The following is a 26752-nucleotide window of genomic DNA, read 5'->3' as shown; positions in this document are numbered from 1 at the left end:
TTTTAATTAATGTAATATAGCAAAATGGTAAAGGTTCTAGAAAATTTTGAAAACTGAAATTGTTTTTAGACCATTATGAAAATACACAATCTCAATTGAAAACAATGAAAGTGTGTTTTTTTTTTTCATTTGCTTCTTTTAATGTGTTGTAACAGTTTAAATTTATTGTATCCTTAGCACTTAATTCGTAGTAGCGGAAAATTGATTCTTCTTGACAAGCTGTTAATTCGCCTAAGAGAACGAGGCAATCGCGTTCTCATTTTTTCTCAAATGGTGCGGATGTTAGATATACTTGCAGAATATTTAAAATATCGCCAATTCCCCTTTCAAGTGAGTATTTCTTTATCATTTTTAAGTTTCATCTGATTCTTCAGTTTATTTTACAGAATTAACTTGGAAATTATTTTGTAAATGAAGTGGATTTTTACGTAAAATTTATTAGCCTTTGAAGAAATGTTTTAAAAAATATTTGTCATAATTCCCTTTTTCTTTTCCCTTATATTTACCAACAAAGCACTTTTTTTTCTTTAATTTCCTTTTAATTCAGTCTCTTATGCTTGCTTTAGATTTTGAAAACTATAATAGGTGGATATTAGAGTCAGGTGCTCTTCTCAGTACTTAAATATATTTAATCCTTACAGCATTTTTATAAATAGTGCCAGAAACATAGTTAACATTCAGTATGTACAGCTAGTAAATAGTATGTATTTTGTGCTAATAGTAAAATAGGAGAAGTAAGAGACTCACTACACATAATCCCTGCTCTGTTGGAATTCATAATCTGATGTGGGAGATAGACATTAAAGTGTAGGTAGTTACAAATGAACATAAACATTATCCCTGTGGTAAATGCTGTGAAGGACAGGTTTTGTTGATATGAACAAGATTGAAAATATATAGTCATTTTTTAAGGGGAATAGTAGAAGAGTACCATTATTTGAGGATTTTTAAAACCACTTTGATATGTAATTTCCATATTCCACTTAAAATATACCATTCACTGCTTTTTTTAGCATATTTTACAGATTTGTACAACCATTACCATGTCAGTTTTAGAGCATTTGTATCACCTCAGAAAGAAACTCTGTATCCTTTAGCTACTCCTTGCCTTTCCATTCCTCCTCTAGCCTTGCTCTGGTATATTTTTAAATAAGTTATTTTGTGTACAAGGTCAAATGGAAAAAATAGTACAGAATTGCTTGTAAGCAGTTCTTTACCATCAATTCCTTCTTGTTCTAAATCATTTCCTGGAGAGAATTACTTTTAGCTTTTTTTGTTTGAGACCATGCCACAATAGATGATGTATCACTATCCTTATGGGCTTTCTAGTTCTAATTTTAAGTGTTTTTCTCAGATTTTTCCTTTCTTTTTTTTTTTTTTATAGCTTTATTTTATGTATTTTTGTGTGGTGCTCAGGATTGAACCGAAGGCCCCACACACGTAAAGGCAAGCGCTCTACCACTGAACCAAAATCTCAGTTCTTCAGGTTTTTCTTTTTAAAGTTAAAAATATGTATAGTGAAACTAAAAGTTCATATAACCATTATCTTTTTAAAAGTAACATTTTCAGAAAGTATTTTTAAAATTATGTCAATTATGAACAATCACTTTGAGCTACATGTGTAAAATGAAAAACCTGAAAAAACTATCAGTAGCAAGCAGTGTATATTAAACATCATTTGCAAAAAAAGAAATCTAAAAGGCATGTCATAAATAACTGCTGTCAGGCTGGGGATGTGGCTCAAGCGGTAGCGCGCTTGCCTGGCATGCGTGTAGCCCGGGTTCAATCCTCAGCACCACATACAAAGAAAGATGTTGTGTCCTCCGAAAACTAAAAAAATAAATAAATATTGAAATGCATTCTCTCTCTCTCTCTCTCTCTCTCTCTCTCTCTCTCTTAAAAAAATAGTTTTTTTAAATAAATAACTGCTGTCATACCTAGTTTATTTTTCCTTATAAACCATTGGCATTCTCCTTATGTTAGAGCTCGTAGGGCACCTTGGATTTTCTTCTGTACTCTCAAGAGGAATGTCACATTTAATCAGGCCACAAAAAGCAGTCTTTTCATATTGCCTTGGTGCCCTTTGTCCTACTTGACTCTGACTCAGTCATTCTTTGATAATTCCCTTAACCCAGTTAAGTAAAGTTGGCTACATGCTAAGCCAGTTGATGTGATTGCTGTTCACTGGTTGGAGTTCCCATGAACAATCTGCACTGTTGTTGGAAAAAGGGGGGGGGGCATTGTCAGGTACCAAGTAAATACCAAGTGAATATCTGTTATCCTTGGGAGATATACTCACAGAGTGAGCCTCTTATAAAAATGATGAATTGAACACACACTTATTTCTTTGTTCTTCTTGAAAGTCACTCAAATAGCAGTATAGTGCTTGGGGGTTTGGCGGGTAGAAACTTTTCAGAACGTAGATGAGAAAGGAAGAAATGGTAGAATCTGAAAGGTAGGTAAATTCATGGTAACTAACTTAGTAGGTCTAGTAAATTCATGGTAACTAACTTAGTAGGTCTAAATGAACTGAATAATAAATAATCAGTGCAAAAATTTTAGAAACACACTAATCTACATTGCAAAAATCTGCAAAGGTTCAGAAATTCTTAACACTAGTTATTTGGAAAATGAGATACAGGTAGGTTTAAAAAAAAAAGATTACTGAAAATATTTTTGAAAGGGACATATTTATACCTTTATTCCTTTCTGAAACTTTACTAAAATGGCAGCCTGGTTTAGTTATAAGAATTGCATTCAATGACCCAAACCAGTATCAACCAGAAACATGTTTTTACATACGTTTATTATAATCTCAGTTCCTGAGTTTTTGGTTTTACTATTGTAACTCTAGTACCTTTTAGGTTTGTTATTATCTAGCTATTTTCTGCTACCTTACAAAAATACCATTGATTTTGGTTATTAATCTTATAGCTAGTAACTTTGTTACATGATGCATTTTAATAATTTAGGCAGTAATCATTCAGGCTTTCCATTTGATGGACAGTTATATTGTCTCTGTTAATTTTTTTATTTTTAATCCTTATAGGTTTTCTATAAAGACCTTTTTTTCTTATTGCATTGGCTATGACATTTAGTCCAATGTTGAATAGCAATACTGATAATAATTATAATGATTCATCATTAAGTAAAATGTTTTCTATAAAAAGTTTGTGCATATTTTATCAGGTTACAGACATTCATTTTTATAATTTGTCCACTGAGAATTTTTATAAATGATTATTAAATGTCATCCACTATTCAAAATACTTTATACAATAACAAAGCAGAGGTTGACAGTTTCCCAGCATACTAGTTTAACTCATCCACTGAATGCATGATCACAGTAAGCAAGTTATTTCTAATCTAAAATAAATTTATTAAATGTCGATTATAATTAAAGTGAAAATAATAGCATTGTTTTTATTTTGTTTTCTTTTTTTCCTTTTACTCAATCCAGGGCCTTGCGCGTGCTAAGCAAAGCTTTCCAATACTGAGCCACACCCCCAGCCCAATAACAGCTAATATTTAGGAAGTACTCAGTGTATGTCAAGCACTGTGCTAAGTTCTGTAGTCTGTGAAGGAGGCACTTATTGTTATGTCCATTTTACTGAGAAAGAAGTTGACACTGAGAAAATTCAAATCTCTTGCTCAAGGCATTCAAGATAGTTATTCAGGCTTTTGGAATAAAGCCTTCAGTGCCTTTGAAGCTTTAGCATGCATTAGAATTAGAAGGAGGGCTTTTGCTGAACCCTTCTGATTCAATAGATGTGTAGTGAGGATCAAGTTTTAAGTTGTTATGTTCTTAGTTGACACTAATGCTATTGGTTCAATAACCACATTGGACTTTATCAATGTTTTTTAAAGTGTGGATTGTGACCAGCTAATGGATCCTGGGAATCAGTTTAATGAGTTTCAACAACATTTTAAGAGATAAAACAGCTTCTAAATTATGAGACTATAGTACATTTCATGAAACTTATTTCAGGTATATGTATTCATTAACATATCTCCTACAATGAGTCTTAAGCAGAACAGTGTGACTGCTGATACTATATATTCTCTTGGAAATAATCATTGGTAAAGAACACAGAGAAAGAACTGGACATTGTTTTATTATAGTACTTTGTATTCATAAAGTTGTAATAAAGGGCATATGCCTTTTTATACTTAATTTTATAATTTTAATTGTTTTTTTAACATTTTGAATGTGGTATATGCCTTATTTTAATGTGTTTTATTCTAGAGATTAGATGGATCAATAAAAGGGGAGCTGAGGAAACAAGCTCTAGATCATTTTAATGCTGAGGGATCAGAGGTATGAATGCTTTAAAAATTGTAAATTTTGTTTTAATCCTATATTTTGTGTAGTTATATTTATACTTTGATTAAAAAATTTATTGGTATTAGCTAGTTTATTAGCAAATGGCTTTTTTAAAGTCTATTTTCTGTTAAATCTGAAAAATTTTATACTCTTCTTAACAATACCATTTCATCATGTTAATTAATTTGCTTTGAAGTGAATAATCCACTTTCATTTAGAATTCTTTGTTATGTACCTTATCCTTTATTTTTTAAAGTAATGAACATTACGTATGTAGTCAAAGCCTCATCACTCCCCTATTCCATTTCCTCTTTTTACCATAATTAAATACTAAAGTAATTTGTTTTTTATTATTAACATGTTTATTTGTATTTTGGAGTATTGTTTATTGCTCTTTCTAAAGGTTTATATATTAATTTTCAATGTTGATTTTCAATTTTATTAGTAAAGTTCTTTTTAATTTACAAAATCAATTTTTTTGGTTTGATTATTCATTCACTTGTTAGAATTTTAAATCTTGCTTATTTACATTTTCTTATAGGATTTCTGCTTTTTGCTTTCTACAAGAGCTGGTGGTTTAGGAATTAACTTAGCCTCTGCCGACACTGTGGTTATATTTGATTCTGACTGGAATCCACAAAATGATCTTCAGGCACAGGCAAGAGCTCATCGAATTGGGCAAAAAAAACAGGTATTTTTGATTTCTGTTATTTTACTAGTTTAGAATATTTTTTTATGGTTAGTATTTAGAATTAAGATCATCAGGAGATAGAGGAAACATAGTCATTTTGCTATTTTATTTAACCAATTAGTTATTGAGGAAACCAGTTTACCACACCTGGAGAGTCAGACAGAATAGTTAATCTTAACTATCTTCAAATAACTTGGTTGTTTTAAATGAGATTTTGAGCAGTAGCTGATATATTAATCATATATTGTCCCTGTGCTTACAAGATAAGACACACATAAAAGCTACTTTCATTTTATAGATTTTGTTCAACCAACTGGCACCACTGTAACAAAATATTTCACTACTGTTGTAACTATTCCAACCATATAGAACCTCTTTCTGACTTTAAAAAATAGAGGAAGTCCTTTTCAATTTTGGGAAGCTTTGTTTTGTAATTGAGGCTTCTTCATTGTCTTGTGGAGAGGTTCATAGAATTTTATATTTCGTGAGTGATGAAACATCAGAATCACAGGAACTGCCATAAGATTTAGAAATTTACCATTTTTTTCTTTTTTCCCAGCTAAATCAACTTTAAATAACGAATTACTTTTCAAAAAAAATAGAGAAGAAAATCTGTTAGCTAAACTGTAAAATAGTAAGATATATTCTCAAAAATTTCTAAAATTGAAGAACTTTAACTATATTGTTATTTTTATTTATTTTGCTTATAATAATGAAAACTTCATGTTGGATGATCCAGTTTATATACTAATGTTTGAGCACTTCAGGTTAGCACAACAAATACTTTTACTGTAATTTTCCTTCCTCATGCCTGTTTTTACAGGTGAATATATATCGTCTAGTTACCAAGGGATCAGTTGAAGAAGATATTCTTGAAAGGGCCAAAAAGAAGATGGTTTTAGATCATCTTGTAATTCAAAGAATGGACACAACTGGCAAGACTGTACTTCACACAGGTTCTGCTCCATCAAGGTGGTTACTTTAGTATAAAAAAATGCCATTTTAGTGTTACCTTAAACTCATTTTTCTAAAATTTTATATCACTGAGTGGATCACTGAAGTGCTATATTTTTGAAGACTAATTTCAGTCAGAGTGTGTACCTTCAGTACTTGGTTTTTCCACTACAGATTTATTCTCATGAACTTCTACACTTCAAAAGTTCCTTAGTTTAAAAATAACTATATTAAAACTTCCCCATTTAATTTTCTTATATAACAATTATAAAGGTGACTATGTAAATGTAATAAAAGTGCCATGTAAATATGAACTATTAAAATTAAACATTTTTATTTGTTTTATTTGTTCTTAGTTCTACTCCTTTCAATAAAGAAGAATTATCAGCCATTTTAAAGTTTGGTGCTGAGGAACTTTTTAAGGAACCTGAAGGAGAAGAACAAGAGCCCCAGGTTAAAAAAAAAAAAAAATGTATACTCAGAATGTGTATTATGATAGAAAGGAAAGATTCACATGTATTTAAAATAAAGTTTGTCTTTTAATTATAGGAAATGGATATAGATGAAATCTTGAAGAGGGCTGAAACTCATGAAAATGAACCAGGACCTTTGACCGTAGGAGATGAGTTGCTTTCCCAGTTCAAGGTAGATTTCTCTTTATATAATTGAGAGGGATTGAGTTACCTAGTATTTTGGTAATTTTTCTTTTATATAATAAGATAATTTTTCTCTTAAAATTTGTTTTATAAAAATATTTTATTATTCAGAAAAACCAGTAGCAGCTGATGTGATTAAGAGACCAAATTGCTTATGAACAGATAAACTTAGTTACTTTCTAATTATCATCTAGAATAATTAATGCTCAGCAAATAGCATGCCCTCAAGTATTTGAGTAAATGAATGAGGACTTTTAACTGATTTTTTAAATATATATATATATAAGTAGATGTCACAATACCTTTATTTTGTTTATTTAGTTTTTTTAATATGGTGCTGGGGATCGAACCCAGTGCCTCACGAGTGCTGGGCAAGTTCTGTACCACTGAGTCACAACCCCAGCCCCTTTTAACTGATTTTTATTAGAGCAATTTTTTATATTATATCAATTTAATCATTATCATTAATGCTTATGAAGACTAATAAGGAAACACAATCACTAATAAGAAAACTTAAATTGATCAGACAAAATAAGCAGTAAGTTAACCATTTATTAATACTTATAAATATACACAATTTGGTGAGGGTACATACAGAGCTATAAAAAGATCTAAAACAACATATATCAGCTGATGTTATGGAGGAAGTTGAATGCCCTTGTTTAGTGTGAAGAAACAAGTTCCTCTCCATTTTATCATTTACTATGAACTGAAGTTGTCAGGATTCAATTCAACTCCTAGCATTTTTTCATTCAAAAAATATTTACAAAGCACCTATAATATGTGTCACACATGAGGGACACAGAAATGAGCAAAGAGTTGGTAATTTAGTCACTCTACTAGTCTTAGGAAGAATAGACTATAATGTGAACAAGAACTGAAGCAGGGAGATAAGTTAGATAACTATTTCAATAATCCTGATGAGAAGTGAAGATTAATGGAACTGGCACTCAGTCTGAGAATGGTCTAATTAACTGTTTCCTAAGACAGAGCTATGATTTACTTTTAATTTGACCAGTAATTTGGAAAAACTTACTGATAAGTAGAATAAATATAGATTATTTTTATGACACGAAAAAATAAACATTGTTATTTTCAGCCCCATTTCATATGTGGAATAAGCATAGTTTCTTGTCTTTATCCAGTTATAAATAAAGTCTATACATTTTAATACTATTGTATTGGTAACCAGCTTTAATGAGTACTTGCTATATACCAGACTCTCGGTGCTTTGAATGTTATTTTCTCCTCACAAAAGTTACTTTGCTGTTTCTGTGTATTCCTTTAGAAATGAAAACACTAGGACTTAGGGAACCCAAGTCATTTATCTGAATTCTAACAGAGCTCCATGTCTGTATCCTTGTTACATTCTGGTTTTTTTTTTTGTTGTTTTTTTTTTGATCCTAAAGATAAGACTGTTGTTCAACAGCACTTGGTAGTTCATGAACTGGTCTGGGAATTCTATAGAATATATATTATTTAATGTGTTAATAGTATAAACTACCTTTTTTTATTATTACTTGTTAACTGACTCTAGTTTGTTATCTGCCTCTAGTTCTGTTACACTAATAATTTTGTTGAGCAGCAGGGCAAAGAGAAGCTTTCCTGGAGGGAATATTGTTAGAGTCATTTGGTTTGATTCTCTGTGCCCTAATGAAGAAGTAAATGTAGATAGGTTAGTAGTCATATCTGGTTTAGCTTATAGTCTTAGTCATATTCATTTTCCCAAGATATTTTTGTTTTGTATAGTTTTATTTATTTATTTATTTTTTGGTGGGAGGGTTGAACCGGGGATTGAACCCAGGCACCCAATCACTGAGCCACATATCCCCAGCCCTATTTTGTGTTTTGTTTAGAAGAGACAGGGTCTCATTAAGGCACATAGTGCCTAGCTTTTTGCTGAGGCTGGCTTTGAACTAGCAATCCTCCAGCTTCAGCCTCTGGAGCCACTGGGATTACAGACATGCGCCACTGTTCCTGGCTAGTTTTTGTTTTTGAGTGCAGCCTTGCTATGTTTTGTTGCCCAGGCTGGCCTCAAACTCCTGGGCAAATGATCTTCCTGCATCATCCTCCTGGGTGACTGAAATTATAGGCACAGGATGCTGTGTCCTACTGATATGTTTTTTTTCCCAGGTTTTAACATGTTACCGTTTCTCTCTTTAAGAAATTTATAATTTACGAATACATTTTTCTATACTACATACTCTGTTAAAATTTTTGAAATTTATCAGGTTGCCAATTTTTCAAATATGGATGAAGATGACATTGAATTGGAACCTGAAAGAAATTCAAAAAACTGGGAAGAAATCATTCCAGAAGATCAAAGAAGACGGTTAGAAGAAGAAGAAAGGCAAAAGGAACTTGAAGAAATTTATATGCTCCCAAGAATGAGAAACTGTGCAAAACAGGTGACTTTGTAGTTTAAACTTTCTTGTTAGGAGTATAGTAGTCACCTTGGACTGGTCTTTTTGTTTGTTTTGTTTATATATATATTTTTTTCTTATAGTATCTTTGATTTAATAATGTTTACCTTATAAAATGAGTTGAAAAGTGTTCCCTTTTTTTCTGGGGACTATTAGAGAGCTTGGAAATATTTCTTTATTGGTGGAAGTATTGTTTGGGAAACTATCTAGGCCTATAATTTTCTATCGTGTTTGTAGAATATTTAATGATGTTCTTTTTTCACTTACCTAATGTTAATATTTTCTTTCTTGATCATTCTAGGTAGAATTTAACCTATTTTATTAATCTTTTCAAAGAATCAACTTTTTGTTTCATTGATTTTTTTTTTTTCTATTTTCACTTTCATGTGTTTCTATTCTGTATCATTTCTTCCTTGCTTTTGGTTTCACTTGCTCCTTTTTTTAAAGGTTTTACGGTGTGAGCATAAATACTGAATTGTCTTTCTTTTCTAATATTAGCATTTAATTTTAAGGATTTTTTTATGAATTTCACATTTTAATGTTTTTCATTTCAGAATAATTTATAATTCCCCATGCAATGACTTTTTTGATCCATAGTTTTCTTAGAAGTGTGTTTTTTAAATTTCCAAATATTTGGAAGATTTTTCAAGTATCTTTTTTAATGACTTCTAGGTTAACTCTATACTGGTCAAACAGTTTCCTTTATACAAATTGGATTTAAAGGAATTTTTTTTTTCTTATGACCTGAAGAAACAAAATACTTAACTTTAATATAAAGCTCTCTTATATCCTTTGGCAATAGGAAAAACTCTAATTCGAGGCTTCTTTTTGCATTAATCTTTATTTTTTAGAACATTGAATTATAAGATTATTTGCATTGATTACTCAGATTTTTTGGTGCCTAAAAATTTTGAACCAGAGGTATGATTCCTGCTTTACATTGGTCCTTGCCCAGTTAACCTCTTTCCTAATGAAAAAGTTTTTTTGTTTTCTTTCCTACAACCATAATAGGGGGTTCTCTCGTGCCCTTAGGCCAGTAGATGAGAAAGGTTTGGCAGAGCTTCCCACCTGTCCCCCAGAAGTTGACTGTATTACCTTTCTTTTGGCTTGCTCCTGGGATGTTCCCTCCAGTTTCCCAGCATGCCTGTCCTTCTCATAAGTGCCTGGTGGAGGAGAAAGTACCTGAGAGTGGGTACAAGTTTTCACCCTGTCTTTGCTTTCTAGATGTCCTATGCTATTATGTTTGCCTACTTTTAGCCTTTAGCAGGTGTTGTGACTTGCAGTTGCCCTGCCGGTAATATATTCAGGGATTCACATGTACTAGGCAAGCTCTCTACCACTGAGCTATACCCCAACCCTGCCTTTACGAAATTATACTTACTTTCTTTTACCTGTTTGTATGATACTCAAGAGTCTGTCACCTTAGCTCTTTATAAGTGAGCCAGTATTCAATTAATTTTCATCTCTTCTTTTAAACTCCTATTTTTCTTTATATTTTACAGAAGTAGATTTTCCTGTTATTTCATCTCTGATGCATTTAAGAAAAATTATGATTTTATAGGTTAGATTTATTTATTTATTTATCTTTTTTTTCCAGTAACTTTTTTTTTTAAATTTTTATTGTTGGTTGTTCAAAACATTACATAGTTCTTGATATATCATATTTCATACTTTGATTCAAGTGGGTTATGAACTCCCATTTTTACCCCGTATACAGATTGCAGAATCACATCGGTTACACATCCATTGATTTATATACTGCCTTACTAGTGTCTGTTGTATTCTGCTGCCTTTCCTATCCTCTACTATCTCCCCTCCCCTCCTCTCTTCTCTCTTCTCTCTCTACCCCCTCTACTGTAATTAATTTCTCCCCCTTGTATTTTTTTTCCCTTTCCCCTCACTTCCTCTTGTATGTAATTTTGTATACCCCTGAGGGTCTCCTTCCATTTCCATGCAATTTCCCTTCTCTCTCCCTTTCCCTCCCACCTCTCATCCCTGTTTAATGTTAATCTTCTTCTCATGTTCTTCGTCCCTACTCTGTTCTTAGTTACTCTCCTTATATCAAAGAAGACATTTGGCATTTGTTTTTTAGGTATTGGCTAGCTTCACTTAGCATAATCTCCTCTAATGCCATCCATTTCCCTGCAAATTCTATGATTTTGTCATTTTTTAACGCAGAGTAATACTGCATTGTGTATAAATGCCACATTTTTTTTTTTTATCCATTCATCTATTGAAGGGCATCTAGGTTGGTTCCACAGTCTTGCTATTGTGAATTGTGCTGCTATGAACATCGATGTAGCAGTGTCCCTGTAGTATGCTCTTTTTAGATCTTTAGGGAATAGACTGAGAAGGGGAATAGCTGGGTCAAATGGTGGTTCCATTCCCAGCTTTCCAAGAAATCTCCATACTGCTTTCCAAATTGGCCGCACCAATTTGCAGTCCCATCAGCAATGTACAAGTGTACCCTTTTCCCCACATCCTCGCCAGTACTTGTTGTTGTTTGACTTCCTAATGGCTGCCAATCTTACTGGAGTGAGATGGTATCTTAGGGTGGTTTTGATTTGCATTTTTCTGACTGCTAGAGATGGTGAGCATTTTTTCATGTACTTGTTGATTGATTGTATGTCCTCCTCTGAGAAGTGTCTGTTCAAGTCCTTGGCCCATTTGTTGATTGGGTTATTTGTTATCTTATTGTATAATTTTTTGAATTCTTTGTATAATCTGGATATTAGGGCTCTGTCTGAAGTGTGAGGAGTAAAGATTTGTTCCCAGGATGTAGGCTCCCTATTTACGAAAAAACTTTTTAGTTTGAGGAAGTCCCATTTGTTGATTCTAGTTATTAACTCTTGTGCTATGAGTGTCCTATTGAGGAATTTGGAGCCCGACCCCACAGTATGTAGATCGTAGCCAACTTTTTCTTGTATCAGACGCCATGTCTCTGATTTGATATCAAGCTCCTTGATCCATTTTGAGTTAACTTTTGTGCATGGCGAGAGAAAGGGATTCAGTTTTATTTTGTTGCATATGGATTTCCAGTTTTCCCAGCACCATTTGTTGAAGATGCTATCCTTCCTCCATTGCATGCTTTTAGCCCCTTTATCAAATATAAGATAGTTGTAGTTTTGTGGATTGGTTTCTGTGTTATAGGTTAGATTTATTGTTAGGATTGGATCCATGCCCTACCAGTTTTCTCTAGAACAAGCAGTAGTGGAACTAAATAATTTGGCCTGAAAGGGACTACATTTGTTGTTTCTTATTTATTTCTGTGAATTCTAAAATTATTTCCTTTTATAGTGCATGGGAAGCATAGCATTACATTAAGTCTTATGAAAGGGTTAGAGGAGGTTAAAATAATAATAGGGTTCAGAATATGTATAGAGGCTTTGAAAAAACTCTTAATACAGTGTATTTTTTGCTGCATGTGTTAAAACTGTGGATATTAGGAATAGACATTTAGTGGATTACATGGCATTTTTTCTGTGAAATAGATATTTGACATATAGCCTAGTTAGAACAGCAATGGGCGAATATTTAGAAGGAAAGTAGAAAAGAGGGATAAGGAATCATTCTTCCCCACTCTGAGATACATGACTAATAGTATTATTACAGTATATAACATTGTAATTTTTTAAATGGATTTCATTTCTTAGGTTAAATAGTAGTCACATTGTTATAGAATTTTTTTGCTCTTTGACAGTATATCATGAGTGTTATTATTCTACAATACAATGATAATATTGCTAAAATTGCCCTCTGCCCTCAGTTAAATACCCACAGAGATAGATACATAAGTGTCTGTTTTTCTGTACCATTATCAGTATTGACTATTATTACTTATTTGGTATTTGTCAACAGTGATGGATTTTAAAAAGGAGTTGTTATTTGATTACTTGCTTATTAATAACTTCATATTTTTACAAAAGACTGATTATTATTGATTTATAAGCATGCTTAAATTATTAAGGCTATTAATAACCCTTTGTCATTAATGTGTTATTTTTTGTTCTGTTTGCTTAATTACTTTTGCTTGTGGAATATTCTAAGTTTTTATAGTTTTTCTTTGCCCATTAGATAAAAACTTAACTTTACCCTAAGTTGGGTGAATTTGTTTTTTCAAATTCCAGATTAGTTTCAATGGAAGTGAAGGGAGGCGCAGTAGAAGTAGGAGATACTCTGGATCTGATAGTGATTCAATCTCAGAAAGGAAAAGGCCAAAGAAACGTGGAAGACCACGCACTATCCCTCGGGAGAATATTAAAGGATTTAATGATGCAGAAATTAGGCGGTAAGATGATAATAGACCATTTTGTTTTAATTTGGTTTCATAGAAAGTAAAACTAAAATATGAAAATTAATAATTTTCAAAAATTAAGATGATAGTTTTAGAGAAGGCAAATATATGATGTTTGAGTAGGAATTGAGCATTCCTTCCTGGCTTTTGGGTTCATTATAACTGTAAAAGCAAGTTCAACTTCTAATCTTTGCATGTTATTTATTGCTAGGCAGACTACTAAAATTTTTTGGTTTTATTAATGAATTTCAGAATAATGGTTTTGTTTATTAAAAATTCACACTGCTTTGTTGATTCCCAGGATTATTATTTTTTTGTGGGAATAATTTAGTTCTGTATTTTTCTAGTGTCTTAACATTGAAGTGATTGCTTTTTGAAAGTAACCATGTTTAAAACATTTCTGGGATTGGGAATGTAGCTCAGTGGTAGATTATGTATTTAGCATGCCCAAAGCATCTATCTGATCACCAGCACCACAGAACAAGCAATAGTAACAAACCATCTCTGATATGACCAAGTAGGAAATGGGTTAAGATTAGCCATGCAGGATAAATTGTAGTTTTTGCTCAAAATATACCATATTTCTTTAAGGGGAATGGGGTAACAACTTATTTTGTTAATATAATAGTTTTGCATGTGAAATTTGTAAAAAGATTGTTCATTACTCTAGAGTTTGTTGTTTTGTTTCTTTCAAGCCATTGTAACTTTTGTCTTTTAAATCATAGACCTGACTGATAAGGTCATTCTTCCTAGCAGACAACTAAATACATTGTTAGCTTTCCTTAAGAGCACTTTTATGACATCTGATTTGCTGGTTCTGTTTTTACTTGGAGAAGCATTTCATCTTCTACTTTTCCTGGATATTTTTCCTCATCTATCAACCACCTACATAGCTTTTTTTCTGAAGTAAAATTTTTATTTTCCATTGTTTAGTGTAATACCACACATCTGTCTTATTTTTATCAGCACTTGGAATGTGAGGAGGTGTAGTATGATTGATAATTATTCTGGAGACACTTCCTGTGATAACTTTGAACCCTTTTCCAGTCTTGTGAAAATAATAAAGTAATTCTAAACTAAAATTTAGCTTCTATTGTTTTATTTACATTGGTATCTTAAGTTCATCCTGGGTGTAAAAGTACTTGTTTTACTTTGGTATATAACTTCATGTTTTGACATTTGTGTATTTATAACATACCTTTTTCATTTTTTTGTTAGTAAATGTGCTCTGAATTTATTTTTGCACTAATAAGTATCTTATTTCTGCATATGTTATAAATATATGTGTATTTTTAAATGGATAATGAAGATCACATTTCAACCAAGTGTTTATTTTCTGCTAGGTTTATCAAGAGCTATAAGAAATTTGGTGGCCCTTTAGAAAGGTAAATGCATTTGTCATCCTCATAGAATTCTAAAATTTTATATAACTGTCAGCTTGCTTTAGTTGTATTAATATTTAGTTTGCTACCTTGTTTAATTTGCTTTTAAGAGGCACTTAACAATCTAGGAATCAAATTTTAGATTTTTTAAAAAAGATATTTTTATTGTGGTCTATAAATTTTTCTTATCTATAAATGAAGTTGTCTAAAACAAATTTAAATTTTATTTTTATAACTAATGTATTTTTCATTGTTTGATTTTTCATTATACAACTTATGTACCACAAATTTATTCATAGAGGTGCTGAGTTGCTAATTTAACTTACCACTGTTTTTTCTAATTAGAAATATTTTTAGTTTTTTAAATTACATCCTCTTAGTACATAAACAACTAAAATTTTTTAAGCTATGGGTTAATACCAATAATTGTTGGTCATATAAATATTCTTTGTCTTTTGTTGTAGCCAACCCTTTCTGAATGTAGAGCAGCAAAGACTCAAATTAATTGACTTTTTCCTCTTAAAAACTTTAAAAATAGAGATTATTATATTTTCTTTTGAGGCAACTAAAAATGCAATGAAATACATGCATAATTATTTTAGATGATGGAAAAATGTCTAAGAGTTAATTTTTCTTTATGTTATCTGTTGCATAGTTTACTCTCACTTATAATTGTCATAAAAATTTTGTATTGTTTAAAATTTGATTAATTTGTAAAAAAAGATTTTATAGAATTGGCATATGATTTTCAAATCTGTATACCTATTATATAGTTTTCCAATTAATTTTCCAATTGCTCTGTAATGAGTTTTCAGAATTTATTGTCTTGGAATATGTAAACAATTTGTATTTCTACTAAATTATTTTAGTAGAAATATTTTTTCAAGTTTTAAACTGGAATTTATAAGACATTTATTAGAGTGACATTTTGATCTTAAAATAGAAAACTTGGTTTATCACAAACAGTTCTACATCATTTAACACATATGCCTGAAATTTGTCTTATTTTGATACAGATTAGATGCAATTGCTCGAGATGCTGAATTAGTTGATAAGTCAGAAACAGACCTCAGACGATTAGGAGAATTGGTGCATAATGGCTGCATCAAAGCTTTAAAGGATAGTTCTTCAGGAACAGAACGAACAGGTAACATTAAAATGAGTAATTTAAAAGAGAAAAATGAAAGTTTCAAGATATACTTTTTGAGTTAGGTGTTATGTCTTAACTTACCTGTTTAATTAGTTTTAGAAGATGCTTTACAAGACAAAGGAAGGACGACCTGAGTTAGAGGAAATGGAGAACAGAATTCCAGTTTTGAAGGCAATACAATCTATCCTTTAGAGTCCCTGATGTATTCTGACTGGGACACAATGTCAGAAATTACTGTTAAACTTTCTTTTTAATATGGATAAGTAGGAGAAGAAAATGTAAATATATACATGTGATATTGGTTTGGTGCACAGTTATTTTATTATGTTTATTTTACAGTTCATATGCCTGAAGAAAAATATTTACATGAGGTTTAATAATAGATACACTAAAGAAAAAAATCATACTAGAATTCTTATTTAGAGGCTGACAGAACAAATAGATGATCTATTTTGTATGATTAATAATTTACTTAATTACGTGAAATGCAATTTGAAATCTACATCTGCCAGATTGTAATGATTGGTTTATTATATATAGTGAAAGTTTTGTCAGTAATCCCTTTCTTAATGGTATAAATAATACTTAAGTAATAGCACATATTGTTCTGTATTTTGTAGAATTATGCTTTATATGTTTTTCTATACTCTTTTCTAAAAAATTAAGGTGGGAGACTTGGAAAAGTGAAGGGGCCAACATTCCGAATATCAGGAGTACAAGTGAATGCCAAGCTGGTCATCTCCCATGAAGAAGAATTAATACCTTTGCACAAATCTATCCCTTCAGATCCAGAAGAAAGAAAGCAGTGAGTTACTTTATAAAATTTTTGTTGTTAAGTAGCTTTGATATGAAGGTATGTTAAGTTTTTGTGGCATTGTTGGCTACTTTTGGACCAGAATTTTTAATGACTCAAATATGTTTTTCAGAATTAATTTTTTAATGTCAGTTATAAACATGGAAGTAATTATTAACTTTAATAATAGGTATACAATCCCATGCCACACGAAGGCAGCTCATTTTGATATAGACTGGGGCAAAGAAGATGATTCCAATTTGTTAATTGGTATTTATGAATATGGATATGGAAGTTGGGAAATGATTAAAATGGATCCTGACCTCAGTCTAACACATAAGGTACTGTATATCTCGTGACTTTGTTGGCTTTAATTTATTCTAATCTTTTAAATTATTATGGGAATAAACTAGGAATAAGTAATCAAGGCTCTGGTTAGTTGTGTGCTCGTGGCTTCTTTAGAACTTTGTTTTCATGAAAGGATTAAGTTTAAATAAGTGATTTCTGAGTCTTTTGCCATACTTCTGGAATGTTATTAAGACAGGTATAGACAGGTATATTTTCCTTTAGATTATTGGGTTAAAAAATCTTCTGTTACATCATTAACTTATTTGAAGACAAAAAACAATCCTTAAGCTGTCAAGGTTTTTAAAAATATGTATTTTTAAGTTTTTTGGTGATTTGATTCTACTGTGTTAGGTAAAAGAATATCTTTGCATAAAATGGAAAACACTGGAAGTATTCTTTTTTTTTTTTTTGGTACTTCTTTAGATATGTACTAACTTTTAGATATCAATGCTTTATCATTTGTTCCTATTAAGGAAAACTTAAATGTCAAGATTTCCACTGTGAAAATTTCCTCAGGAGGTCACCTTCTAAATAGGTGGTACTCTGTATTCCAGGAATTGTTATTTTTATATATATATATATGGTGTTATTGAGAGGAAGGGATTCTAAGGATAATGTAACATTTAATAACAGCAAATGTTAAATGCACTTTTTGTATATTTGAAAGAAATTTGTAATCAAACTTTTCTGTTTCCATTTTGAAAGGTAATAACAAGGGACTTTTGTTGAGGCATATTTATTTAGGATTCATTTCTTAGAAAATTAAATTTTGCCTGTCGTGTAGATATTTTTTAAAATGTATATTGAATGAGTCATTCCTATAAATACTAAAATTTGTAACTTTAGTAAGTTATTATATTTCTTAAAAATGGTTAAATATTTTTTACCAGTAAACTTTTTTCCACATTTTTTATTGTTGCGTGTAGTTGTATACATTGATGGTATTTATTGTTACATGTTCATACCTGCACACAGTATAATTTGGCCTGTCACCAATAAGCTTTTTATGTTATTTAACCTGAAATTTAATTGCTTTTTCAGATTCTTCCAGATGATCCTGATAAAAAACCACAAGCAAAACAGTTGCAGACACGTGCGGACTACCTCATCAAATTACTTAGTAGAGACCTTGCGAAAAAAGAAGCTCTGAGACTTTCTGGTGCAGTAAGTTAAAATTGAGATGCTTAAGAGTGGTTTACTTTTCTTTTGAATAAGGTAAACCTAGTTTACTGACCATCCTAGACATGCATAGTTAATACAGCTTATAGTTTTTCTTTAAAGTTTTATTTGAATATGGTAATGTTTTCCTTTACATTATTTCACCATATATATTAAAACTGATGAGTTCATTTATTTCTAGTATTTGATAGGGATTAAAGAAAATTATTTAGAGTGTTGAGTACTCTTTGAGAGGTTGAGCCAGGGAGCTGTTTTATTGGAAGGTATTAGACTTTAAGTAATAGTATCAGAGGTCGCTGACCTTATTTATGTGGAAGTTCCAAAAAAAGACACTAAGAAGGGAATGATTGGAAGCTTAAAGCAGCCATTAAAAGTTTACTTATGAATACAATAACTACCTGGGTACTACTAAAACTGATTTTTAATTATATCTCTGGTACCATTGAATTTAATCAAGGGTGATAATAACCTAATTGTGAAAATCCACTTATATTACTCATTCCTGTTTTGTTTGTTGTTGTTGTTGTTTTTTTTTGAGTACTGGGGATTGAACTCAGGGGCTCTAGACCTCTAAGCCACATCCCACTCAAATTACTTGTTTTTTAATTTAGAGACAGGTTCTCAGTTGCTTAGGGCCCCACTAAATTGCTGAGGCTGGCTATGGACTAAAGATCCTCCTGTCTCAGCCTTGCAAGCCTCCCAAGCTGATGGGATTATAGGCGTGTACCACCACGCCTGTTTTACTCATTTCTCGGCTAGTATTTATTAAAGTATGGGTGGCGTATATATTCTAACCTTTATATTTAGTATTTTTGAAGTTTTTAAATAATGAAATCTCTGGGCCAGGATGTAATAACATGTACCTAGCATGGTCAAGGTCCTGGGTTCAATTCCCAGTGCTGCAAATGATAAAAATGAAAAATTTTAAAAAATTTGTGGGTTTGGTTAAAATGAAAAATAATGTTTTTAGGGAGGTTTAAAGAGAAGAAAAATAAGAGCTAAGAAGAATAAAGCAATAAAATCTATGAAACTGAAAGAGGAAATAAAGAGCGATTCCTCTCCCCTGCCTTCAGAGAAGTCTGATGAAGAAGATGATAAGGTAAAAATGCATTTTTAGAACAGTAACATTTTGTATGGAGATGGGAACGTGGCATGTTTTCAAGTGCGTTACATTTTAAAATTAAGCTAAGGTCTGAAATCTTACTTTTTAAAAAATATTTTTCCCCTTGTGGTGCATAATGTAGTCTCTTATAGAACAGAATTCTACCTATGTAGTGGATACATTAGATGCATAAAGCAAAGGTCCTTCCTTTTCAAACATTTGCCAATTAAATGAACTTCTGTCTCCTTTAAGGTTATTATTAATTTGAATGGGACTGGCTTACTTTAGTTTATAGGAAGATAAACATTGCATGTATCTTTAAGGAGATTCTGGGTTATCTCCTTCAGAATCCACATACATGCAATACATAGTCATGCCAAAAAAAAAAATTAGTCTTTGTCAAAATTCAGTTAGTAATACATTGGCCATACTTGCACTTTCTAGGATGAGATCACTTCTGTGAAACATCCAAATAAAAAAATTAAAACAGAAAGAGACAGTGAAGAAAAACCTGAGCCAGATGTTTGTATAAAGAAGGAATCAGAAGAGAAGAGGGAAGCAAAAGAAAAGGAGAATAAAAAAGAACTTAAAAGGGAGATAAAAGAAAAAGAGGATAAGAAAGATATAAAGGAAAAAGATTTTAAAGAAAAAAGAGAAAGCAAAGTAAAAGAAGCTATGCAGAAAGAAAAAGACATAAAAGAAGAAAAGGTATGCAATTCATAATGTAAAATTTAGAAAATAAAACAATCAGCATATTTACATTTTAGGATACTAAATTGCATATCAGCCCATATAAGTCTATATAACTGAGTTCTTTAGAAGTATGTGTGGGAATGTATAAAGGAGAAAAACAGGTTTGAATACATTTTAATGCCTTACATATATGGTAACAATATAGGGTAGCTTTTTTTAAAAAAAAGTAAATAGATAAAAATATTCAATGAGAATAAGCATGTGTAGGATAAATTGAGACAGTAATTGTTGTCTGAAAGTTTTAATCATTTTGCCTTTGCTGTTGGGTTTTTGTTTTTATTTTTTCTTTTCAGCTGGGTGAATCCAAGTCTGAAAGTAAAGAAAGATCCAAAAAATCTTCAGTGTCTGATGCTCCAGTTCATATCACTGCAAGTGGTGAACCAGTTCCAATATCTGAAGAATCTGAAGAACTTGATCAGAAGACATTCAGCATTGTAAGCAATAGACTTTCTGATTATTAGCATTAATTCATGTAACATTTTACTGAGTTGCAATTTCACTTATGAAATCGAGCTGTGAACTTAGAAATGTATTTGAATGTGAGTTCAGATTGATATAAATAATAGTTTTAAATTTTAGATAATTCTAAAATTAGAATCAGTTTTGGAAAGCCTTTAATAAGGATCGAAGGAGAAGGTTTTAGAGGGAACCAAAAGTTTTCCTTTAGCTTTGGAATTTTAAGGTAAAGAATTGTAAATTCTTAAACCAGTAGGTTTAGTATTCTAGTGTTTCTTCTCAATGGTGAAACATTATTTTTATGTCAGTTTATTAGAAACCAGTATTTTTAGAATAGATAATAAAAATAACAAAAGTAAAAGAAGAAAAAATTATATATAAAATATAAACCACAATTTTTTATTACTAGATTGAATAGACCTAAAATTGTACTGTTAAATTATTGTGAATGTTTCTGAACACACTCACTTTCTGTACTTATTTTGTTTCAGACTGACACAGGTTCCCATACTTTATTTTTGAACAACAGTTTTAAACTATACTAGTTCTACTTGCTAGCATGCTTTTATGTTACTCAAAGTAATTGGTACTTGTAAAGTTTTCAAACAGTGTTCTCCTCCAAAAAGCTCCAGAAACATGAAAATTGATAGTGATTTCAGTAGAGGTTATGACTGAATTCAGGTATGAGAGTAGAATGATAGAAACTAAAAAGTCTAAGTATAGAGCAAAATTAGGAAGAAGTAATAATTATAGAGAAAAGGACTGAGTAAGACAAGATAGGTATCGAATTTTCAGAGCTTGAACCAGGATTATGATATGCACATTATTCTAGACTCTTAAGGATTTATACTAGTTGAGCAATTAACATACATCACTGGTTAGACTGGGTTATTATCTTTTAGTTTTATCATTGTTGTTAATCAAATACTTTACTTGAAAGATATACATTTTCCCTTCTAACACTAAATTTGTGATTGACCACTATGTTATTCTTCTTGCCCTCTTTTCACGCTTTTTCTCTCCTTTGGATGCTGACTGGAAATTACTGATAAATGAATACGTGCTCATTCTCTATAGATTTTATGACATCCCCTACAATAGCTTTCCATGCTTTCCATGCTCTTTTAAACATAGTAGTTCCTACCACATTTTCACAGTTTTCTTGTTCTGTTAACAGTTGGTATCATTCCAGTCACTGAGAATTTGGAACACTCAAAGTAAGCTGTTCCTATCTACTATTTATTTATTTGAGCCATATGTGCTATTTTTGGCCTTTCCTTTTTTTTTAACAGAATTTTTAAAAAATTTGTTCTTTTTAGTTACACATGGCAGTAGAATGTATTTTGAAATACATACATGGAGTATAACTTGTCACTTTTGTAGTTGTACATGATATGGTTACACTGGTCCTTTGTTCATATATGAACATAGAAACAAGTTATGTCCAATTCATTCTACTGTCTTGCCCATTCCCATCTCTACCTTCTTCCTCCCACTATGACCTGTCCCATCTGATGAACCTCCCCACCTCCCTTTTCCTACATGTTGTAAGTCAGATCCACATATTAGGGAACATTCAACCTTTGGTTTTTGGGGATTGGCTTATTTCACTCACTTCACATGATAGACTCCAGTTCCATCCACTTACTGGCAAATGCCATCATTCCATTCTTTTTTATGGCTGAGTAATATTCTATTGTATATATGTTCCACATTTTCCTTATTCATTCAGGGTACTTAAGTTGGTTCTGAGTTTAGCTATTGTAGATTGAGCTTCTGTAACCATTGATGTGACTGCTTTGCTATAGTATGTTGATTTTAAGTCCTCTGAGTATAGTACGAGGAGAGGGACAGTTGGGTCAAATGATGGTTCCATTCCAAGTTTTCTGAGAAATCCATACTGCTTTCCAGAGTGGTTGCACCAATTTGCAGTTGAACCAGCAGCTTATGAGTGTGTACCTTTTCCTTAACATCCTACAGTGACCTTTCATTTTAATCTCTTTTGTAGTCTCATGCACTGGGATTCCTTTTCTCATTTTTAAGGATAACCTTTTTATTTGTGACTTTAATCAAGCCTCCCTATTTTCTATTGACTTTTTTTTTTTTTTAATTCTCTCTATTGGGTGGGAATGAAGAAGATAAAACTCCTCACTTGAATCAGCTCTCCCTACTCTATAAACTTAATTACTGTGTAAGGTAAGATTGTTCCTCTAGCTTCTTTTCTTTACCTACATTTCCTCTTGAGCTTTGTAACTTTCAGGACACTGCTCAAATGAAAAGTTTTCTTCTGTGCACAATGCATGAATTTTCTCTTCATTAATCTTCAAATGATCTTTTGTATATCTTGGAAATGAAGAATAGAATAGTTTTAAATATGAACTCTGGAGCCAGACTTTCTAGGCTTATACTGGATTATACTTCTTTTTAAGGAATTCTGTTTTATTGGGAACTAGCTCTTAATGATAAGATATTAAACACTCTTTTCTTGTTCTTTATTCTGTTGGATATTTGCCGTATTGGCACTTCTTGATCTTCCTTATATTTCATTGATTTGTTTCAGAAATGATAGTATAATTTAGTGCTAAGTTAAGAAATAGAGGATTTGAGTCAGTTGACCTGGGTTTGACTGTTGTCACCTTGTTCTATAAAATAGAAAAGAACTATTGTCAGGGTTGGATGCGACATTTGAAGCAAAACATAGACTTTAGTACCTAAAAAGAACTTTGTTAAGTATTATAATTTCTCCATTTCCTATCTTTAGACTTTAGCCTTGGCACACATTTTAGTCATCTATCCCTTTCTTCTCTGTTCACTTTCAAATTAGCAAATTCTTTTGGCTCTGTACACAGAGACATCTCTAAATGTTCTTACTGCTTCTACCCTTCCCCGTCTACCTCAGTTTTTATTTCATACAGTAACCAGAGAGGTTTTTGATGGTTATCGGAAGAATAGAGTCATACCATGTTAATTCTGCATTTCAAATTCTCAAATGGTGTTTCCATCTTTTTCAAGATAAAAACAAAAGTAGAGCATCTGGTTAGCTTCCACCATCCTGCTATCTTTCTCTCACTTCGTTCCAGCCACGTTGGTATTCATTTTCTTCTAAACATATCAAACAGATTTTAGGACATTTGTACTTACTCTTCCCTCTACTTGGAATGTCATAACATTTTAAGGTGTCTTCTCAAATATCATTCTTTCCCAAAATCTTAATAAGTTAGGAAGCTCCTTGCTCTGATTTTTTTTTTTAAATCAAAGCTGTTACCATCTAACTCCCAATGTTTTGCTTTTATTTTATTATTTCTTTTTTGTCTCAAGAAAAGTCCAGGTTTCAACATCACTGTCGGACTTACTGCTCTATTTCCTAAAAATAGATGATGACAGGAGTATAGCTTGTATTTAATATATATCGAACAAATTATTTTCTAGCAGGGTATAAACTATCATATCAAAAATTGGAAACAGAGTAACTATGGATAATGCTGAAATTATGTAGGAAATCAAGAATTTTTGCTTTTTTTAAAAAAAGGCATTGGGTGTAACTAAATTCTAGTTTGAACCAAAAGAATACACAATTCTAATGATACTTAACCTATTCTTGACAAAGAATGAAAAACTTCCCAACTGATTCACCAGTAAAACATAATATAATACTCCTAAGCAAATCCATACCAATACAATGGCCCTTTAGAGTGGTGGAGTAAGGATTTTTTTTTTTAATAAATGGCATCAACTAAATATGTTGTCTGATGTTAGCCTGTCTTCTTAGAATCAAACTAAATTGCTCCTCATGTATAAATTGATATGGATATTTGTTTAAATTTGTTTTTATATTTATACTCATAAATTTTATGTTTTTATATTTATACTCATAAATTTTATCTACAGCTTTTAGTAACATTTTTATTCTGATTTTGGTATACAGCCATAGTTTCTGTTAGTGTAATAAAACTGAATTATACAATTTTTGATGTCTCATCATTTTACCATGTAAGTATTTATCAAGGAAAAGCTTAATCTCCATCACCCATCCGCTATTCTCCAACACTCAAATTATAAAAGTAACAAAAATTATCAGTAGTTGGGTGCAGTAGTACACATCTTTAATCCCAGCTACTTGGGAGACTGAAATAGGAGGATTATGAATTCAAGGCCAGGCTGAGCAACTTAGCCAGAACTTATCTCAGAAAGTTAAAAGGGCTGGGAATACAGCTCAGTTTTAGAGTGCTTGCCTAGCATGTGTCAAGCACTAGGATCAATCCCCTGTACCACCAAAAAAAAAAAAAAAAAAAAATTATTGCTTTGTCTGAAAGATTTGGATTAGACAGCTTATACACCTGTATTATATAAAGATCCATTTTTTTTTGCATTTTACTTTATAGTTATTATAGGTAAGTTTTACTCTGAAATGTATTACTCTTGCCATTTCTTAGTATTTTCTGTTTAAGTCTACTCAGAATGGGGCACTGCAGTATAAAAAACAATTATTTTTCAGCTGAGTAAATTACAAAGCTTTTACTTCCTTAAAGATTGATTTTTAAATAATGAAAATCTTTGTATATTAGTTGTGATTTAACTGCATATTTTGCCACAAACATTGCTATATTTACTCATGTAAATATCACTGAAATAGATCTTATTGAATTCATGTTTTTTAATAAATTTATATCTTTCCCATTTTTAAGTGTAAAGAAAGAATGAGGCCTGTCAAAGCAGCTTTGAAACAACTTGATAGGCCTGAGAAAGGCCTTTCTGAAAGAGAACAACTGGAGCATACTAGACAGTGTTTAATAAAAATTGGAGATCATATTACAGAATGTTTGAAAGAATATACAAATCCTGAACAAATAAAGCAGTGGAGAAAGTAAGTGACATAACTTTTCAGAAACTGGGCAATTTATAAATTTGTAACTATTTTGTGTTTTTATTTTTCTACCTCTGAAGATTAAGTGACAAAATAGCATCTAAAGAAATAATGTGAGAATGAGTGTTTTAATTTTCTCCCTTTAATTTCAAAGCATTTATTCATGAATGGTTATTTATCTATCATGATAAGCTACAGGTGGCATCTCTGCTTTTAAGTAGGAAAAAGAGGTTTTCATTTTAAAATTAAAAAGTCATTGCATTTTATTTTAAAATTTCTTTGCAATTCAGCAAATTATTCTCAATAACATCTTTAGAAATCAGTGTGCCTAAAGAATTTATTTTACATAAATTTAGCAGTTTATCTTCTGCATATGTATATAAAGTCATAAAAATTAAAACATTCCAACTATTGTAAAATGTAAACTTCTATGTTTTCCCTTTACTTAAAAAAAAAGATGGAACACAGTTTATCTTAATGTTGTAAGTCTTAGCTGTGATACTATTTTTGTTTTACAAATCACGTCTAAATGATTATCATATCCAGATCAGAGTTAAAATTAAACCCAACTTTCTAGACTTAATTAGGAAAGAAGACTGGCACATAACTGTCAGTGATGTCAGTCTGTTGACTTCTTTCCTATATGCATTGTAGCTATATGTCAAAAACAAAAAATGTAAATAACTTACTGGAGGAGCTTTAATGATTTAAATTTTATATATGTATATGTGTATGTCCATTCCTTGTTTCATTTCCTTTCTCGTAAGTTCAACTAGAACCCATTTATAAAAAGAAGCTAGGAAGTTGATTATAATAACCATTAGGCTTTTGTACACAAGTGCAAACTGAAATATAATGTTTAGAAAAACCAAATCCATGCATGGACAATAATAATAATAGTAGCCTAAATTTTTGCATGTATGAGGTCTTGGAATGATTGCTAAAGTTGGCATCAGAAAATGTGCTTTGTGTCCCCATTTTTTACTTTGTAACCTTAAACAGTTATCAGTATCATTGAGCTCCACTGTTATCTCCAGATAACATCTGTTATCTCCAGAATGACATCTGTATTCAAGCACTTTTTAAACTGTGAGACACTGTATGTTTTTTCAATTATTTCATGGTAAATTTGATTGTATCATGATGAATGAGAGACCATGATCCTAAAGTACACAGTGTCTGACATAATCTTTTATTTATAAGTAGAATATAGACACATAGCAGTTTGCCTTTATATGCAGGGTATATGTTTCAGGACCCCTAATTTGTGCCAGACACCAGGGATTGTACTGAACCATATGTATTCTAGGTTTTTGCCTGTATATAGATAACTACATTAATGTTTAATTTATAAATTAAAGGCACAGCAAGATATTAATGCCT

General features: G+C 31.3%; 1 protein-coding gene across 2 annotated transcripts in view; it reads left to right on the top strand.

The window, feature by feature from the left end:
* Chd1 (chromodomain helicase DNA binding protein 1) overlaps positions 1 to 26752 on the top strand; it is a 70918-nt gene that overhangs the window by 36272 nt on the left and 7894 nt on the right. Inside the window, exons 17-33 of one of the 2 annotated variants that reach the window (XM_040271820.2) lie at positions 178 to 330; positions 4247 to 4318; positions 4866 to 5015; positions 5839 to 5987; positions 6326 to 6422; positions 6519 to 6614; positions 8857 to 9033; positions 13176 to 13336; positions 14686 to 14727; positions 15741 to 15871; positions 16541 to 16679; positions 16858 to 17008; positions 18057 to 18179; positions 19165 to 19293; positions 19741 to 20004; positions 20343 to 20483; positions 25191 to 25369. In XM_040271820.2, coding sequence (XP_040127754.1) covers positions 178 to 330; positions 4247 to 4318; positions 4866 to 5015; positions 5839 to 5987; positions 6326 to 6422; positions 6519 to 6614; positions 8857 to 9033; positions 13176 to 13336; positions 14686 to 14727; positions 15741 to 15871; positions 16541 to 16679; positions 16858 to 17008; positions 18057 to 18179; positions 19165 to 19293; positions 19741 to 20004; positions 20343 to 20483; positions 25191 to 25369 — 2354 coding nt within the window. The remainder of the gene's footprint in view (positions 1 to 177; positions 331 to 4246; positions 4319 to 4865; positions 5016 to 5838; positions 5988 to 6325; positions 6423 to 6518; positions 6615 to 8856; positions 9034 to 13175; positions 13337 to 14685; positions 14728 to 15740; positions 15872 to 16540; positions 16680 to 16857; positions 17009 to 18056; positions 18180 to 19164; positions 19294 to 19740; positions 20005 to 20342; positions 20484 to 25190; positions 25370 to 26752) is intronic. The other variant, XM_005326136.4, reaches the window with a different exon arrangement.

Source organism: Ictidomys tridecemlineatus, chromosome 1 (assembly GCF_052094955.1).
Source record: "Ictidomys tridecemlineatus isolate mIctTri1 chromosome 1, mIctTri1.hap1, whole genome shotgun sequence".
NCBI lineage: Eukaryota > Metazoa > Chordata > Mammalia > Rodentia > Sciuridae > Ictidomys > Ictidomys tridecemlineatus.
The sequence above is the reverse complement of the archived record's forward strand: the minus strand, read 5'-3'. Positions and strand labels throughout refer to the sequence as shown.